At 40.1% G+C, this 19,224-nt stretch overlaps 1 protein-coding gene across 2 annotated transcripts in view; it reads left to right on the forward strand.

The window, feature by feature from the left end:
* Positions 1-2,843: 2,843 nt before the first annotated feature.
* The window catches only part of LOC137196705 (regulator of microtubule dynamics protein 2), a 36,322-nt gene continuing 19,941 nt past the window's right edge, over positions 2,844-19,224 (forward strand). Inside the window, exons 1-2 of one of the 2 annotated variants that reach the window (XM_067609495.1) lie at positions 2,844-2,866; positions 6,564-7,024. In XM_067609495.1, the coding sequence (XP_067465596.1) occupies positions 6,573-7,024 (452 nt within the window). In that variant the 5' untranslated portion in view covers positions 2,844-2,866; positions 6,564-6,572. Of the gene's footprint in view, positions 2,867-3,792; positions 3,867-6,563; positions 7,025-19,224 lie in introns of those variants that run through there. The other variant, XM_067609493.1, reaches the window with a different exon arrangement.

Genomic DNA, 19,224 nt, shown 5'->3' on the forward strand with positions numbered 1-19,224 from the left:
TGTCGTCACACCAGGGTGCAGTGACTGTCAGACAGGGGAAACAGGATTTTAATAAGATAGGTGAGGTGGATTTGTGTGTGTGAGTGAGTGAATGAAAGAGACAGAGCGCATTGTTTATATGCTAATGAGTTGTATTCTCACGATCTGGTTCTTGTTTAGCTTCTTTTTCTACAAAGGCAATATCTCAAAGCAAAAAAAAAACCAACAGTAAACTGGTTGCAAGGTAAGTTAGATTAACAATGAATTAATAATGTCAACACATCTCTGTTGGTACATGAGCAGCAGCAGTGGTGCAATGGTGAAAGTGGTTGAGTGCAATGCCAAATTCTCTATGTTAGAAGGCTGTTATTACAAGCATCATGTAGCACAGTAATTTCAGGGTTACATAGTCATGGACAGGCCTTTGGTCAGGGGTCATGGGCTATTCCCAGCAAACAAACACTGCTGAGGTGCTCTAAAGAAAACACTAATTCAAGTCTGCTTTAAACAATACAGATAAGTACTCGAACATGACTGACAGGGGGGGAAAGTATGGAGTGGAAACTAAAGTTAAAAAGACTTTTTTCGCAGCAGACATTTTCATTTGTCAAACACATGTGCAACCAATGATATTGTTAACTGCTGCATTGCATTCAAAAACTGCTGGGATGGAAACATTGTTAATATTATCAGTACCACCTGTGCTTTTCCTGCTATGACACTTCAAAATGCTGTGGAAAGGCTTATGAATCAGATTCATATGGCACTGATACAGAAAAAATATTGCCCACAACAGAAAGTAGCAGAAAACATGCAGATAGTGTTCTTGAATTACATTTCACTAAAATTTGACTGGGCTTTTTTTTTAATAACTTCCCAAATATTGTATAACCGACTAATTGATATAAATGCAATTAATTTACACATGAGTGTAAGAAAACTGCTGTGGTAGAGTGGTGGAGTGCAGAATATCAAACTGGGATCACATTATGGAAACTATTCATGAACTCCACCTTAATGGCGGAAGTCTAATGAAAAGACGACCTGATGGGTGTTTCAGTCTCTTCAGATGTTGATAACACCAGTTGTGTTCCGTGTTTGAGAGTCGAAGCCTGAAAAACTAGCCTGAGCCCAGGGGTTGAGATCGAGTTAACTTGCCATACAGCAAGTTGGTTTCAGGGTATTGGTTGCAAATCAAGAAACAGATCCAGAATTTTAGTGATACCGGTTTTGAGAAGAGAAAAAAGCCCTGTTTTTAAAAACCAGCATTTCCTGAATTTCATTTGAACACATCTGTTTAACTTGCTCCTTCCTGGAATAACCTCTGGGCGACTGAGCAACCAATTCAAGTAAACAAACCATTTTCAATTGTTAATTACCATTTTAAAAGGACATTTAAGAATCATCAATGTCATACCAGAGGACTAACTGCGGTATTCTACAAATAGACAAATCAGAGTTGCTTGTAGACACAGAGCTCAAATGTGACAGTTTTCATGATTTTATGTTGACTTGACAGTTTTTGTTTCCTTGGTGACACACCCTAATACAGTAACTAGCTGAGTGTCTTGGTAGGCCTATGGTTCGGAACACTGAGTGCTTGCAGCTGAGATAGACATCAGCAGAGCAAGTGTAGGCCTATGAGCTGGACTTCCCCAAGTCCTCATGAATGCTATAGCTGAGTGATATTGTGCCTTCTGTTACACAACACTTGCCACATCTTTATGGCTGAATGACTCTTTAAAGTATCTGTAAACATGGGCACGCAACTGATACAGAAGTTAGTTTTCCTCCCACTTAGGTAGGCTCCTCATGCACACGAGTAGAACACACTTGTACAATACTGACAGGGAACAATTGGGCTTCACACTGTGGTCTGTCAGTACAATGCTGATAGTGATGCCTTATTTCACCCTGATTCTTCTCTTGTGTATTGTTTGACAACTGTAATGGGCTTATTTCTGTGCACAAAGGCAAATCTAAGGCTGCTTTTATTTCCTCCCCTGTGGTATGAGAGTTTGGGCAGATGTGTGGTGGGTGGATAAAACGACAGTGTTGACAATATCTGCTTATCTGCCAGCTTTGACCCGATGGGAGCAAGGCCATGGCTGGATGCGCCTCTCTTATCGTCATATCTACGTCTGCGGGGCGAACCCAGAGCCGCTGGCCAAGGTTTTTTGCACCGCCATGCCTCTGGGTTTCAGGTGGGTTTTTTGTTCCCTGTGCTGGCAGAATGCAGGCTGTGGGCTAAGGAACAATACTGTGTTCAGAGAGCAGGGAAGAAACTGCACGTAGCGATCCTCACATCATGTTATGCAAGGGAACTCCCTGTTACCTCTGCATCCAAGCAAGTATGCCTGTCTACCTCTCTATAGGCTCAAAGAAATAACTACTTAGGGAGTTCACGTACCACTGCCAAGTCAAATAAACATCATCATCCCAGAATAAGGCCATTTGTATAATGAATCAACTCGTCAAGGTCATCAAGGTCATTGTTGTTGTTTGCTTTTTTTCTGATGGAAAGTTTAACAAACTGTTAATCAAAAATTGTAACTCTCTATGTGCAGATGAATAAGATAATCTGGGAAAGGCAAACACACACATACACAAACACACACACACGCTCACACAAGAATCTTACTAAAATGTAAAAAGAAGTAAATGATGAAACAGATGTAAATTATGAAATAACACAACTCTTCTAGCTCCTCTGTAAATGCCATTTGTAACACTTGAATAAAACCCAGTAAGGACAGCTCCAGGTTCACTGACTACAGGTCCAAGGTTAATGTGATAATAGATGAGTTTAGTAACTTTTTAAATCCTGGTGCTCATTCTGTCCAAGTTCACTGCAGGGACACACTTGTGAGAGAAGCGAATCATAGAGGTGAGTGAGTTTGCATGTCTTATTTTAGGATAATGAGTATCAGAGGTATAAATGAAAAACTATTTGTCATAATTTATGCACTTAACTTATGATGATTGATCACTTCCTTTAAGGACAGTTATTATTACCAGTCTATATAACTAAAGTCTATACAATTCGGACATTGTAACTTGTTGTAAACTTCACTGATTATTCACTCACGTGTTGTGACAATAAGGTTGATGAGAGAGAACTCAAGGAATACAAATCTACTACAAAGATAAAAAAAAAGGTTTAGCCTGCCACTAGATTTCATCCACATCTTTTAAAATAAAACTTAAAAATACATATACATAAAGTCACTAAATGTCAGATAACAAAGTTATTTACAACCAGTGTAAAACAAACCTTATCTTGTGCAATAAAAAAAATGTTTTATTACTGCTTATTATACTATACGTGGAGAGGGGCAAATGGAGACAACTACAGTTGATTATGCTCTTTTCCTTGTATTTTATCACAAAGTGTACAACTTTAAATATCTGCACTGCCTGTTCACCGTTTCACTTTTGGAATTAGACACAAATGTTGCCAGAAATGGTCTAAACTTAAAGTCCTCAAAATATAATGACAGCTTTTCAGATTTTATGAAAAATGAATGTTAATTAATTTATTTTCCATATCCGCATATAACAGTCATCTTCAAAGTCCTGAGGCCAAACCCAACATGTATGTTTGGATTTAGGGAGGGTAACTGACACCAAGAAAAAACATGTAAAATCTACAAAGAGAGGACCTGAGATGACAGCAGTAGTGAAGACAAGATATTTGCTATATTTTTATGTGCTGATATTAAATATTTAGATCTTAATGACAGACTGGCTGTCTCTGAGGTAGTCATTTTGTTTCAGTGGATGCACGGAACGTTTCTTTGGCTCGCCTGAACCCACACGGAATATTTTGACCGTTACACCACAGAGCTGTCAAACCACCTCCAACCAAGTACCTCCAGACATCTGCAGTAAGATCTCTGATACTGTCAATTTCGCATTTATTTCGACATAAAGTGTTCATGTAATGACTTGTCGTGATGCTGTATTACTGAAAGTGATTAACTTAATGCGTTTTAACGGTATACAACCTTTGCGAGTAACTTTGTTTTGATCTTTCGTGCAGCGTTAGTTGGACTGGCGACCTAACTTAGCTAGCAGCAGGACAATTTGTCATATGTGTGTCTACAGTCTACAATTAAAACAGTGGGTTGGGGTTAATAAGGATAACCCATGCTTGACACAGACAGACACTGAATTACTCAATGTCTTTATGGAGCTGTTGACTGCTGGCTAACACGCTGTTTGATGATTAGTGTGTTGATCCAATTATCTAGTTAAACAGCTAGCTTGCCAGACATGCTTTAGCGTAGCTCCCTGTAAACATATGTTTCAGTTGACTAACAGTCTATTACTCACTCGCTTATAATGTAATGTAATTTAGTTTAATCGGTCTTTATTTTAACAGTGTTACGAAAGAATGCACATATACCTGGATAAATCATAACAAATAATATTAAACAAACGAAGAAAGAAACATTATTGACCGAAAAGGTGCAGGCTGAAGCTTTAGCTTATTACGCCTCCCCTTTTTACCTCATACAAAAAACAAGCAATACAAAACAATAGTCCCAAAATACAAAATCAAACATTTCATTCACCATTATGCTCATACCTCAGTTTTATGCTTGTTTACTATGTTATTTTTGAACCTTTTTTAAATTCGCGAAGTGTGTTACACAGTTTTAATTCCCTGTCACAGTTATTCCATAAATGAACCCCCTTAACAGTTCTGTCCTAACACTTGTTTTTTTTTAAACATGCATATTCCGTTAAGTCCATACTGGCTGTCTCACATATTTAACATTTTTTGCAGACAGACATTCGTTTGTTTAATATTAAACTTTCACCATGAGTGTTCTCTCCATGCTGAGTCAAGCAACAGGGACACAAAATGCGAAGGAAAAGGGTTTGGCCATGTGTAATTACAACCTTTTGGAGAAAACACTTGACAAGAGGCACATTATGAGGACACACAGGGAGAAAGATGGAGTTTGGTTGAGACAGAAACTATAAAACTGAGAGTTCTGAGAGTTCACTGTTAGACAGAGGTGAGGTGTAAGAGAGTCATTGCTTTGGGCAGGAAATATTTCCTGTTTGGATCCTTGTGACAGCGAACAGTCTGTTAGAGAAAGTGCTCCGCTGTCTGTCCAGTAGGTGGTGGAGAGGGTGGTCAGGACTATCCATAGTGTATTACAGTTTGTTCAGTGTCCTCCTCTCCACCACAACTTCAGAGGTGTCTGGGTTGCAGCCAGTTACAGAGCCAGCCTTCTTAATCAGTTCATTGAGTCTGTTGGTGTCACTGGCTCCAATGCTGCTCCCCAAACAGACTACAGAGAAGTACAGTGCACTGGCCACAACCGCCAGGGCTTGCAGCCTTGCCTTGGTGGAGTCTCTCCAGCTGTCTACTAACCTGGCCAGTGGTCACAGTCAGGCGGGGGAGGGTGCTCATCACCTCAGTGGAGGAAAGGAACTTCAATGGTGGGGGGTTTGGGAACAAGGAGCTCACCAGGGGGGATTGAGGGGGGAAGGGCGAAAGCATTGTGGGCAGTGGGGGTGTGTGGAGGTCTGGGTGTGTGGTGGAGGAGACAGCTGAGGGCTGTGAACTAAACCTGTTGAAGAAACAGTGTAGCTCATTTGCCCTCATCAGGCTGCCAACTGGTTGTCTGTCTCACACCTTGAACCCAGTGACTTCCTTCACTTCAGTCCACACATCTCTCATGTTGTTCTGCTGGAGTTTGGCCTCCAACTTCCTCCTGTAGGAGTCCTTGCACTTCTTCAGCTTCACTCTCAGCTCATGCTGTACATTCCCCAGTTTTTCCTTGTCTCCAGACCTGAAGGCCTTCTTCTTCTTATTAAGAAGTACTTTCAGGTCACTGGTGATACAGAGCTTGTTGTTAGGGAAGCAGTGTACAGTCCGGGCTGGCAAGGTGGTGTTTTCACAGAGTTTGATGTGGCATTGGCAGCAATCCATAGCATTTGCATTACAGGAGGTCCAGTGTTTTAGTGGGGCAGTTAACATACTGATAAAATGTTGCTAATGTTTTACTCAGTGTGATATGATTAAAGTCCCCAGTAATGGCTATAAAAGCATTGGGCTGAGTTTAGTCTTGCAATAGTGGAGTGAATTGTGTTTCATGCAACCTCAGCGTCAGCTGATGGAAGAATGTAGACAGCAATAACAATGGTGGACAAGAACTCCCTTGACAAGTAATATGGACACAGAAACGTTCCTTCACATTTACATGTCCGGGATTGCACCTGTTAGTTGACAACTAATCGATTAATCGACTAATTGTTGCAGCTATATTAATAATTGTTAGTTGCAGCCCTACATTTTTTACTTCTGATAGTTACAAATAGCAGCAAGTTGGTAATTGCTATCTTTAATCTGTTTAACAAACAGGAAACCAAAGTTAATTGCAAATGCTGTTTATTTAGGCTTAGATGTAATGTGTTTTGTTTGTGATATTTTTGCAGGTCTCTGCTTAATAACTTATACAAAAAGTGTAACTACAAGTCAGATATATGTGTTCTCTTCATATTTCCATTATGCAAATTCAGCTAAATGTTTTCAGTAGCTTGAAACTGCTGTCTTCTCTCTGCAGGCCTGTAGGATGGCCCAGGCAGACAGCAAGGTGCTAGTTCTGGGAGCGTTGGCTGGAATGGCTGGTATTGGCTTGGCTGTGGTGTGTTACCAAGGCTTCAGGTCTAGACGAAGAAGCTCATGGTCGGGCTTCTACCTCAACCGCAATAATGAACAGGAGACCAGCCTCATGTTGGTGGATGGTCCAGGTCTGCCCAGCGGTCAGGCTGTGGTGCTGGAACGCCTCGAGGCCCTGATCCAGTGCGTGTCCGAGCTGAAAGATGAGATGAAGGCGCTGAAGAGCGCTCTGCCGACACTACAGGACCAAGTCAGGGAAGAGCTGAGGGGACATGATGGGGCAGAGGCACGTCGAGCTAGCCCTCACCACAGGACCACACCAACACGAAGGAAAAGGGCTGCAGGCACCATCACCGGGGCCAGAGCTGGAGGTCGGAGCTCAGAGGAGGCAGAGAGTGAGGGAGGGTGAGTACTTTAAAAGCATTTGTAATACATCATATCAATAATTATACCATTCTCAGAAATTAATCCTGACATCCATTTTCTCCACCATGATCTCATCAGCTTTCTTAATATTAAGCAAACCAAATTTTGCCAGATTCAATATTGACAGTAGTGAGTTTTTCCAGTTTTCTCCTCACAAACGTCATACTGCTTCCCTTTTTCCGAACCGCTCACAATGACGCACACACATACATTTTAAATGCTTTATTTGAACACACCAGTTGAATTCAAGTATACAGGATTCAAATATTTACAGAAGTTATGTTCATTCCCACACACATGAATGGCAAGAAAATAATACATTAGCAAGGCTGGTGGTTTTTAAAAATATATTTGATGTAGTGGTTTAAATTTTGATTTTTCCAAGTAACCTTTGATTGCGTGAAATGCTCAGGAAATTTTTATTTTCAGCTGTACAGCAATTTATTTTGAAAGTGTCACATAACTTGAAATTTTGACTGTAGCTGCTAAATTGTAGTTCTCATGGCATGATATAATATCAAAAGGCTGTATGTAACTGTTGGAAAGCAGCAGTGGCTCCTTATCACAGGACTTGATGCTTTAATCTAATGGATAATAATTAAACACTTGTATAATAAGGACACAGAATTGAGCGTCTTGCTCTATTTTCCATTAGGCACTAACAGGGCACTAGGTATAAAGTTGTCACGGACAAAAAAAGGTTTGTGCTGCATGACAACATGTTGGTAGTCCACCTAATTAAATCAAAATTTAAAGGGGAACTCCACAGATTTCACACTTAAAGGTCAGTTTGCGTATCATGTTGACTACTCAGCCTGAGGAGACAGTTGCATAATGTCCTCTCTCTCTCTTCTGGAGATTTGTCAAGTCACGGAAAAACTGGAGGTGTGGAGCTGACTTAGTAGGAAGGGTTTAATGAAATAATCTTATTGGTTGCATTCTGAGAAGTGTAGGAGAGTGTATTTATAGAGCTTGACCATTCATTGGAAGCAAAAGTCAGTTTATTTTGGCCTCTGCTGTTGTGATTTTGAGCATTGTTTTTTTTTTATGACTCTTATCAGTCCCCCAAATTTATGAAGGCACAATACTAAATTGCTGGTGTACTAATAAAATCATTTTTTTTAAAACTCAGTCCAGTATAAAATTATATGAAGACTGATATTAAATAAATCAAGTTTTTCAGTTTGTCATAGTGCAGAGACAGTGCTTGTATTGATTGTGAATCAGTGTCATCATTACATAGTTTGTCCAGCAGACTCCACTGTTTACAATACTTATCAGCAGCTCATGAGCTGGCAGGTCTGTTGAGCTGAGCAGACATCGGTGTGGACGCTGTTCAGGAGTTTATTGTTCAACTGTAAAGTATTTGACTCTGATACAGTATGCATATTTGTCACATCTATCTGATAACAAAAATCTAAGTGATCCTTGCATGTATGTGCATTTCTGTGCTATATTAGTATCAGGATCTTGTTGTTGTTCCTAATTTTTTATATCATCAATAGCCCCAAATTTAAGCAGGCCCCAGTCCAGCTTTAATGAAAATAACTGCAGCAGACGAACGAGAAAGAAATACTTTGATTCAACAGGTGGCCAACTGACATGACATTGTAACTTGATTTCAAACTAATTTCCACTTTAATCAAATAGACTCACCTGTCAATCAGTTTGTGAAGCAAACATGTCGTGCATACCCTACCTCACCAGTTATATGCACTTGCTCGTTTTATGTGCTAAATTATAGTTATGACAGTGCGTACATTTGCCTCAGGTGCTGCTGAGAACAGTAGACTAATCAAGGACCACATGCCCAGTCATCCACCTCTATCCACAGCCAAATAGCCTACCTTGAACTCATGCCAATCTAAGATAACATAAACAACAGATGAGTTTCTTTTGAATGGACTACCACTTAAAAACTCATCTTAAAAAAACAAATATCACCAGTTAAATGATGATGATTAAGTCAAGGCTTTAATGTTTTCAGCAGTGAGGCAAAGTTTTTCTTGGACATGACTGAATGCATTCTCTACACGCGACTCAGAAACTGTAGCAAACCTGGTGATCAAATCAAAGAAAGATGAGATCGGATTTTTTTTTTTTTCTGCACACAGAGACCTGGAGGGACATTTTGTCTGCCATTGGAATGCTTAGCCTGGATTGACCTAAGCTTCCTTTGTGTAGGAAGTGGTGTATGCGCAGTGCCAAGAAGACATCATAACATTGAGCGCAGCTGCTTTTACATCCTAACCACACAGTTTTAGGTGTGCAGTGAGCCTTAGATCAGAGCTGCTCAGCTCCTCCCCATCTCTGTAACTGTCCTCGCAATCAATCAATCGCCTTCAAGCAGTTTTTTACAACCACAACAACACAAAATAGTCCAACTGAACATCCATTGCGCCATGGATAATTGATCAGTTTTAATCACAGTGTGTGTTTTCCAAGAATCATATTCCACACAAAGGTTGGGTTAAGTAGGTTAATATTTTTTTCCAAGAAAGAAGCCAACATCAGTTGTTATATAATGTTTATATAATGTTTCAGATACTTCTTCTACTTAAGATGCAACCAGATACACATGCCCATCAACACACATACTCAGATAAAAGTCAATTACAAACTTTTTTCAATACTATTTATGTGGAAAAATGTGTTGCGACTTATATTTCTCAAATCAAGAGTGACACAGAACTGTTCTGCTGGTGCTGGTATCACCTTAAAATATTCCAGATCATAACACATTTGTTGGCATTGGACATAAGATGGCTAGTGGACAGGTATTATCACCATATCATATGAGTCGTTGATGATGGATAAACATTTCAGGTCACCCCGTCTCTACTTACGTTAGGTATGAAAGTGTTATGAAGTGTAAGGCTGCCCTCTAGCAGATGTGATTCATAGGTCTTGAGTGACAGCCGTCGGCCACATCAAATGCTCTTAATTACAGCTGGGGTTATTATGCTTTAAAAGAAATCACATCACGCACACACCCCCCATAATTAAAGAGCCTTTCCTGCCGCTCTGTTATTTGGATGAGCTGAGGGTGTGTGTGTGTGTTTGGGGGGGGGGGTTAGTGGGAATGGTGTAGTGAAGAAATTCCAGCTCCTTAGGGAATGTATAGTGTTCCCCCCCCCAGAGGAGCCGGTTACAGCCCTAATCCTCACATCCATTTAAAGGGCTCTTCATGTCTGTTCGGCTGGCTTGGAAGTGTTTGAGCACAATATCTCCACACAACATAAGAGCTGTGATGCTAAGGGTTGGGTAATAGTTTTTGCTCAATGTTTGTTGCACGTTAGTTGAAATCTAAAGGCTTAAGAATATTTTTGAGATTAGCAAGGTTAGTGTATTTATTGCTTTGTGCAAAATGTAAGTTTGCAAACATGGCAGTAACATTTTATTGCAACAAAACAAGTAGAACCCATCATTAGGTCCTGTGAGATGGTATAGAATCAACGCCTGATTAAATAGATCATAGAAACAACATCTACTAAATGTGTGTAAACAACTAGTAGTGGGGCGACAGATTTCCAACAGGGGACATCATTCAAGTGTGGACAGGGCCTTCAGCAAATCCTGCAGCAAGCTGTGCTGCAGAACATAACAAAGTTCTGTTTTTATGCCTCTCTGAAGTTTATTGCTTTTAAGCTTAATGGTTTTCTAATATTTGTGCTAAAGTGTTTTTCTAGTTTCCTAATTGCATTTGATTAATAAAAATATATAAACTATTATTTTTCTAAACCAACTTAGTCTTGTATGTTTACAAAGATATCTCAGCTGTGTCCAGTGTTGGCAAATATGTTCCAACCTGAGTCTATTTAACAAAGCAAATTGCTTCTGCAGAAACGTTCACAAACAACAGAGCAGTTAGTGGGACATAATGTCAAAATTATGGAGGAGGGTAGTGCTGGTCAAAACAGTTGAGATGTAGACATAGCCACCGAAATGTTGAAAGTTTGAGCTGTTTACTCCATTCACTCCTCATGTGTCACAGCGGCTTCCTCAGAGCTACCTCTCTGCAGGTAAGGATACCCATCAATCACTCTGTCTGTGTGCCAAGCTGTCAGAGGCCTCATTTAAACGTGTCTTGTAGGAACTTGTAATTCCTTGAACAGTTCCCACTGAGTTTATTCATATCACGTCGTCGCTGTAGCTCAAGGACATTACCACTTCTTTTTTCCTTGTCCAAAAAATTTGCATTTATGACATCGGATAGTTGTTGATTTAAGCAGATTCAAGCGGTTTTGTTTAGTGACGGGCAAGCCTGATCAACACACAGTAATGTTTAGAAAGTAAAAAGGAGCACATTGTCTGCTTTGTGCGTAAAAGCTTTAGTCTAACTTCGCTGTGACGTCATGGGAAGTTTTGCTCCACAGCTGTCAGTATTCAAGACGTTCCCATCCATATCCTTGAATTTATTCTTCAGCGAGTGGCATTTAGCCAAACAAACGCATTTATTGACTTGAGTTACTTGAGTACAGTGTATACAGATATGTACACAGAGCAGACACTTTCAGCTGTCTGATGTGTCCACTGTCACCCTGGCCGGTCTGTGATCCACATCTGTCGAGTTTGACTGACCACCCACATCTCCCCATCATTTCCCCTTTAATGTCTCTCTGTTTCTATGATTCGACAACCTCAACTGCAAAAGGCTCTTTCATGTAAATTTGTCGATCAATTAAATGTTGATTAAGCTCCCTGAATAGTTTTTCTCCTATTTTCTGTCATGCATTAAAGGTGCTATACTAAATATTTTTATGTTAACAATGGATCACATGACTACCTGTATGGGAAATGGTCACGTTTAGTGATGAACCCATGGAGATTTTTAATTGGACTCTGCTGTTTGTCTGTTCTATGGAGAGTTTTAACATCTTTCAACTCATTGTTTTTATTTTTTGGCCTGCAACTTTAATGTTTTGGTTTGCTCTCACTACTATCATAGTGTCGTTTTCACCTGTAGCAGGCAGCTGTTTTACCTGTCCAGCACCAAACAGCAGATAAACAAAGTTCGTGACTAACTGCTGAACATAGTTTAGCATTTAGCAGCTAAAGATCGACATGTTTCCTTCAGAAGGTGGTGGAGACAAAAACAGAGCAAAAAGGAGACTCAATATTTGACTTCTATTCACCAGGTGGCCAGAAACACGACTCCATTTGAACACTGATGTTGCAAGGTGGCACCTGGAAGTGTAAATAGACAACTGTTTGGGAACAAGTTTGCTGTTACAACTTAAAAGGAGATAATACGCCATACTAATATGTGTTCTGTATTTGAAATGACTGTATAGTGGAATCTAGGATAACATAATCAAGCGTTTTTCTAACTTTTCTGCAGCCGACCGTTCCACACTTGTAGTAGTTGAGCTCTGCACTATTCCTCAGCACAACAGTAGGCAAAGCATTCAATATATTTTTAATATTTTACATCTTCAAGGTAGAAAAGAATATTTCACCTTTTAGCAGTTCTATGCATAAATAATATGAACTGTTCCGCTGGATGCTTAGCTGTCCTGATATATGTTATTACCAGTATTAGAGAGGTAAACTTTTTTTAAGTCACTCTCACCAACTATGACTCTTTATCTCTCATATTTCTTTTCTGTTGCTTAGTCATTCCCTGAGTTTCAGTCTCTGTTAAGTGCTGGTGTCATCCCACCTGCACCTGCTGCTTCAGATGTCTTTCTTGCCTGTTTGCCTTTTGGCAAGATTACAAGCCAAAGCGTCATATGTATACAGTTGTGTACAAACCTCAAATTTCCAAATGTGTTTGTTCCATCTGCTATTTTGGGAACAAAGTGTTACGGCATCCTAACATAAGAGCTATTTATGGCTGCCTAGTGTAAATGGAACCAGTGTGATGACATGAACATACCAGATGAATTATTGCATTCATTATTGACATGTAATGTCATCATCTGTCTGTGACAAATGAATCACAGGTTATTGTTCACAGAGGCATAGGTAGAAACCCAATGATGTGATCAGTGACTAGGCCTGAATGATTTGGGGAAAATATCTAATTGTGATTTTTCTGACAGATATTACAATTGAAATTTGTGATACAATTTTTTAAAGTCAAGCTTCAGTTCTTCATTGTGTAATATATTTAAAACATGTGATGGAGCATTACCACATGAGATGCCATCAAAATATTAACTGCTATATATTGTAATGCAAGGATGAGAACTTAAAGATATGAATTGCTTCCAACATGTATTTATTGCATTTTTTGGCATAGAACAATCGAACGTAGAACAATTATCACAAAAGCTGTGACTGTGTTAAGTTAAATAAATAAAGTAATAATAATAAAAAAATATAACAATTCCAATAAGAAAATAATAGGACCTTCCTGTAAACAGTCTCTGACATTGAAATAGGAAGGTCATTCACCAATGGCTCAGGAGCAGCATCTAAATATTGCATCTGTAATCAATAGAACATTGTGTACTGATATCCAGCATTTAACTTACACATTTTTAAAACCAAAGATTAATTATCAAAAAAGTGAAGACTAAATATAATAATAGAAATAGGAATATAAATGTTACACAAAATATTTAAATATTGCACATTCAGCTAAAACATTTATTTGTTGATAACCAGCATTTAACTTTTGAACATTTTTTCCACAAAGGCTGCCACTATAGGATAAAGTGCAGAACAAATAAAATCTTAAAATGACTCCAAACAACAGAAGCCTTACATAATACTTTCTTCCCTGACCTCTCTACTTCTTCTCAGCACTCACTCTTTTCTCAAGATAACCAGCATGTCAACCTCTGCTGGTTTCAGATATGAACGCTGACACGTGACTACATTGCCCCCAGCACCAAACACTCTCTCTGATGGCAAACTCCTGGCTGGTATGCACAGGAATTTGCGGGCCAGTTTGCTCAGCATTGGTTCAGCAAGTTAACATTGTGTACCTTTCACCAGGCCAGGGGATCTTCATCTCCATTGATGGAAGAAGTCATCAGGTAGCTGTTCAGCTCAGCTTCCATAGCCTCCTCCAACTGAACAGTGGATGAAGCAGGGGGCACAGCCCTGCTCTTAAAGAAGCTGCCCAATGATTGCTTTCTCTTCTTGAGAGCTGATGGCTCTGCCTCTGCTGCACTTTGAAGAACGGCGTCTGTCGTGCTGACACAAGCTCTCTTCTCCTGCAAAACACAGAGATGAGAGCTGTTAAGTTTTGCAATGTGACGTAATTTTGAACAATTGGGCATTTTATGTAAACGTTTGAAAAAAATTGCCAATCAGTGGAATCAAAATACATTAACTTACATTGCATGTGGCATCTGGTATTCACTAAACTGCACATAAAAACAAGACGTTACCTTTCGTGCCACCTGTTATATTTCAGTCTTCACTCTTGCTTTGATGTTTGGGACATTCTCTGCACTTATGTAGTTAGTCTTGAATGAATAATCTTGCTCTGCTCCAACACCCTTCCAATCATCCTCTGCCTTTAGCCCCATCTTGTTGGACACTGTAATCAACAAGCGCTCCAACAGATTTAACTCTCGCTGTGCCTCACTCAGTGCAGTCTTCTTTTTCCAACTGTGTGAGAAAAGGCTGTTTACAGAGTCCTGTTGCCCGATTTACTCTTACGTCATCTTTCACAGCATTTTCTGAAAAATGAAAATGTAACAACAACAATAATTATGATATTAACTTTACTTGTATAGCACTTTTCTAGCAAGAGCACAAAGTTCTTCACAGAAAGCAATACAATCAACAAGAATAGGACACACAAAAACATACACACAAACACACAGGGAGAGAGAGAGGCCTACACTTAACATTCGCAAGATGCAGCCTGCGGCCAAAACACTGAAGCCTGGTCCATTGATTGATTAGTTTGATAACCTTTGATCCATTATCAGTGGTGATGCACGTCTGGCCCTCTTCTTTCAGACAGCAGCTGGACAAACGCTCTTTTGGTCCATGACCAGTATTCTCTCCCATGTGGTCAATAGGAAAGTATGCCGTTCACAGGCAGCGATTCTTCAAATAAAAGTCATCATTTATGAAGTGTACGGTGAGACTTAGGTATGGCTCAGTCGTCCTGCTTGACCACAAGATTGTTGTGGGGTAATACTGTACATTTTTCAGCCCTGTCTCAACTTTTTTCCTACATTCTATGTACAGCACTGGGAGGGCAACTTGAGTGAAGTATGCACAGGAGGGAATTGCATATCTTTTATCCAGCATCTTTTTTGGTCACGGTGTTAATCGACACCATGTCTTTAGCGAGGTAGTGCGTTATGGCATTTGTTACCACCTTTCACGAGCCCTTTTCATACAGAGTAACAGTCACAAACAACTCTGAAATAGTTTTACTAGACTGGGCTAGAGCATCACTACTTTCACTTGGCTTTTTGGCCGTACACTTGTCATATAGCTGCCGGTGACGCTTTTTCAAGTGCTGATATAGGTTTGTGGTTTTGGCTCATGATGTGGTGACTGTTCCACGACAGCCCTTGCACAGTACCTTCTTTCACATCTGTTGTCTCAAACAGGAAATATTCACCACCGAAGTGCTGCTTTTCTTTGGGACTAAATTGTCCAACGCTGCTTCTGGCTCAATGGAGGCCATTTTTCTGCACTACGAATGTAACATTTTCGATGGGTTTCACATGTTTGTCGGTGGGCATATATGCAGTTGCCTTTGGCCACTTCTGATTGGTGAGCATGACTGGTGCACAAGGAGGATGGCATGGATTTGTGAAACCATAGACACGGCAGTTTAAACCCTGGGTTAGACGCACTACGTATCATATATCCTAAATTGCAGCCTTTGCAATTTGCCAATGGCATTGTTTCAAATTTTGATTTCAAGTTTTGATTTTGATTTGAAATCAATTACTCGTTCAGCCCTATCAACTACATGGTTATTATACAGCCCAGTAGAGGGAAAGTGGGAGTTAACATCGAAAGAGTCTGCTGAGTCTTTGAGGGGGATAGAGAATAAATCAGTGGACTCTCCATTCAGCCACTGTTGTAGAGAGAAGGTGTTCTTTGGTCCTGTCACCAGAGATACACTCTGAATAAGCTGGGTTGCATGTTCCAAGGCCCGGTGATGTTGGGATGGTAACTCGGGTTTGTTTTGAATGGTGTAACCACAGAGACTGCCTATGCTAAGCTCTATTGAGAGCTCCCTTCATTGCCCCTTGGGTTATTTATACTGAATGACTGATCTCCCCTTGTGAGCACACATCCTGCTTGAAACGGAGGTTAAAGCCTTCGAGTCTTGGATAACTTAACGTTGTTTGTTAAGTGCTTGAGGTTGACACAGCAAGGGTAGATGTAGTTTACTGTTTCTTTATAAAAAAGTGGACTATAAAGGACTGGTACTGCTACTGACTTGTTATAATGAGTTTTACACATAAAAGATGATGTATAAAATGTGAAAATTGTGAAACCGTAACTATCAAATGTGCTGCATTTATTTTTTTAATGACTTCAGTGATTTATTGATCTTTAAAACTTGTTAGATTGTACGTGTTTTTCTGTTCATTTTTTTTTTTTTGCATGTATGAATAAGTATGTTGTTTTTTCTGCCCTTGCAAACTGAACTTGCCTGCAGAAAATAATCTCACTTCCTGTCCTGTGTGAGACATAAAAGGACCTGCTGGTATATTCTGTACCTGGTCAGTGTTGAAATGGCAATGACAATATTTAGACATGTTCTTTCAGAGCCGTGCACCGCTAGTAACATTACAAGGATAATAATGGTTCCTGCACAAACATACGTACATTACGTAAACACGCACCGTAATACAAATAGAACCTTAGCGTCTTTTCTCTTTCAACTCAAATGATTCATGAGCCGTGGAATGGCGTGACAGGAATGCGCTGATCACTTAGTACTCTGCTGCCTGTCTCTCCAGCTCCACTGAGTAAATAACTGCAGGGAGGGAGGTAAAACAGACTGCTGAATGAATAAAAGTACAAAAGGATGAATGAATTAGAGAATGAATGATGACACAAGTCTTAAGAAATGACTGTCTTACCATAGCTGAAGGGCAGGCCTATTTTTTTTGCAGGTATTTCTCTGTATTATGGTGTAAGCAGACAAAGAGGAAGACCACAACAGTCAGAGTAAACATAAAAGCACAACCATTCAGATTCTTTAAGCCGAGGTGCATTGGCCAATAAATGGTTTGAGCCTTGCCTGCAGGTTTCAGGGTTTACTCAGGGGTTAGTGTAGAGAGGAGGATTGTAGACAGGCTTTGGCATTCTATCCCAAAATGATGGTATAAAAACAGATGAAGATTAAAGTAAAGATACTGTAAAGTCTCTTACAGTTATAGTGATTCTCTGTTTCCTACCAAGCCACTGGGTGTGAATGAAATCCAATGGGTCACAGAGTTCTCACTTTATATGACTAAATGTCATCTGTTTTTGGCGGTTTAGGAATCTTTCAAGGAGTCATGCAGGGGAAGTCTCCGAGACCTGCTGGCCTTGTTACAGAACTACTGTATAACTACGTAAAACGGTGCTGCATGCTTGTCTCCCATGATTTGGACATTTCAGGCAAAGATCCACTGAGAAAGTTTTTTAAGGATAGAATGTTGAAAATATGAACTCACTGCAGGGTGGGGAATATATTGCTAAACTGGGAGAAAGTGAGTGTAAAGTAACAAAAATCATGATTTATTCTGACAGAGAAAGGTTTCCTGTTAAATCTATACAGGCCGTTAATAAACAAAGATTGTAGATGGAAGCTATGCAAAACTAGTGACCATAAAGGTCAATTCATATTTTCCATGTCTGCGAGGGTCCACGTTGGTCCACGAGACGTAATGTCGTCATCCGCCCATTTCCGCATGGATCCTTTTGTGGACGTCCGCGCACAGCCCAAAATTTGTGACTGCATGGACTGAACACATTTGAAGCGCGCCAAATGTGCATGTGCCAGAAAAGCAAACAGGAATGCCTGTTCCTGTTCTCATTAAGCTGTCGCTTTTCTTTTTTTGACCATTTCTTGTTATTCAGTAACATACAGAAACTCCTCAGCTGCGTTCAGATTAAAAACAGTCCTGTGTAAAACAATACAGGAGCTGTGTTGGTGTGGGCGTGTTGTTTAAAGTGTCAGTGAAACAATGAAATATGATCCAGCAAGTCCGGTTGGAGTAACAGATTATTGTGTTCAAAGGCTGATCAGAAAAACGCTGCACAGCAGTTTGTAATACTCACAGATTTTACAACTCTGGTAAGTTATCACGCTGCAACCCTGTTTACTAGTGCACACATGTGAAGCGCATCTGTGTCCGTAGACCCCCGAAAAGTATGAATTGAACCGTGTAAGTGGTGCAAGTCCACAGCTGTCCATGGACGTGGAACTCGGAAAGTGGAAAGCTGAAGCATGAATTGGCCTTAAAGGTCTTATTTGTACATGTTATGGCCACCTGAGTGCTCCACTGCTCTGCAGCACCTCACTGAACGAGGAAGGAGCCCTTCATCATCTTTGATTATACATGTTTATATTGACTTAAAAGGAAAAGACCTTTGTCTGTTGGAATAAATCCTGAATAATTGAAATAAATCCTTAAATTTTCATTTAATGTAGAATACATTTGGTGGTAACAGACAAGTAAACGTTAAACTTAGAAAAAGAGGACAGAATTCCTTGATCTCAGAGAACCAATGCAGGTCCTTTTTGTTGATTTTGTCAGCTGTGGTGCATTATTTTTGACAGTTCCATTCTTGACTGAAGAAAATTCTCCGCAGCTCAAATGCCCTCATATCACTCCTGTGATCACAGCACTCATGGTTGAAGGTGTGTGTTGTGGGGTGGAGTCAGGAAGCAGCCTGCGGCGCGAGGCACCTGTTGGGTCCTTGGTGTTTCTGTCTGCGGCCCGCTCTGACACATCCCTCCAGAACCGTGGCTCACAGCCCAAAATATTCCCTTAACCACCAATGACGCACATCCAGCGGGTGCCAACACTGCTCATAAGGCTTCTCATATTTTCACCCTTGCCTATGTCTTTCATTTCTACCTTTACTGTTAATATAGCAATTTTTTTTACTACTGCTTTTTAAGTGTTAGCTTAGGGTGTTAGTACATACTTACAGTAGTTGAAAGGGCACCATAAAACGTCTAATGCGAGTGTTGCGTGCCTCACCCTGACAAACAAGTCTGACTGTGTTCATAGAAAAGCCTTCAG

Source organism: Thunnus thynnus, chromosome 14 (assembly GCF_963924715.1).
Source record: "Thunnus thynnus chromosome 14, fThuThy2.1, whole genome shotgun sequence".
Taxonomy (NCBI): Eukaryota; Metazoa; Chordata; class Actinopteri; order Scombriformes; family Scombridae; genus Thunnus; species Thunnus thynnus.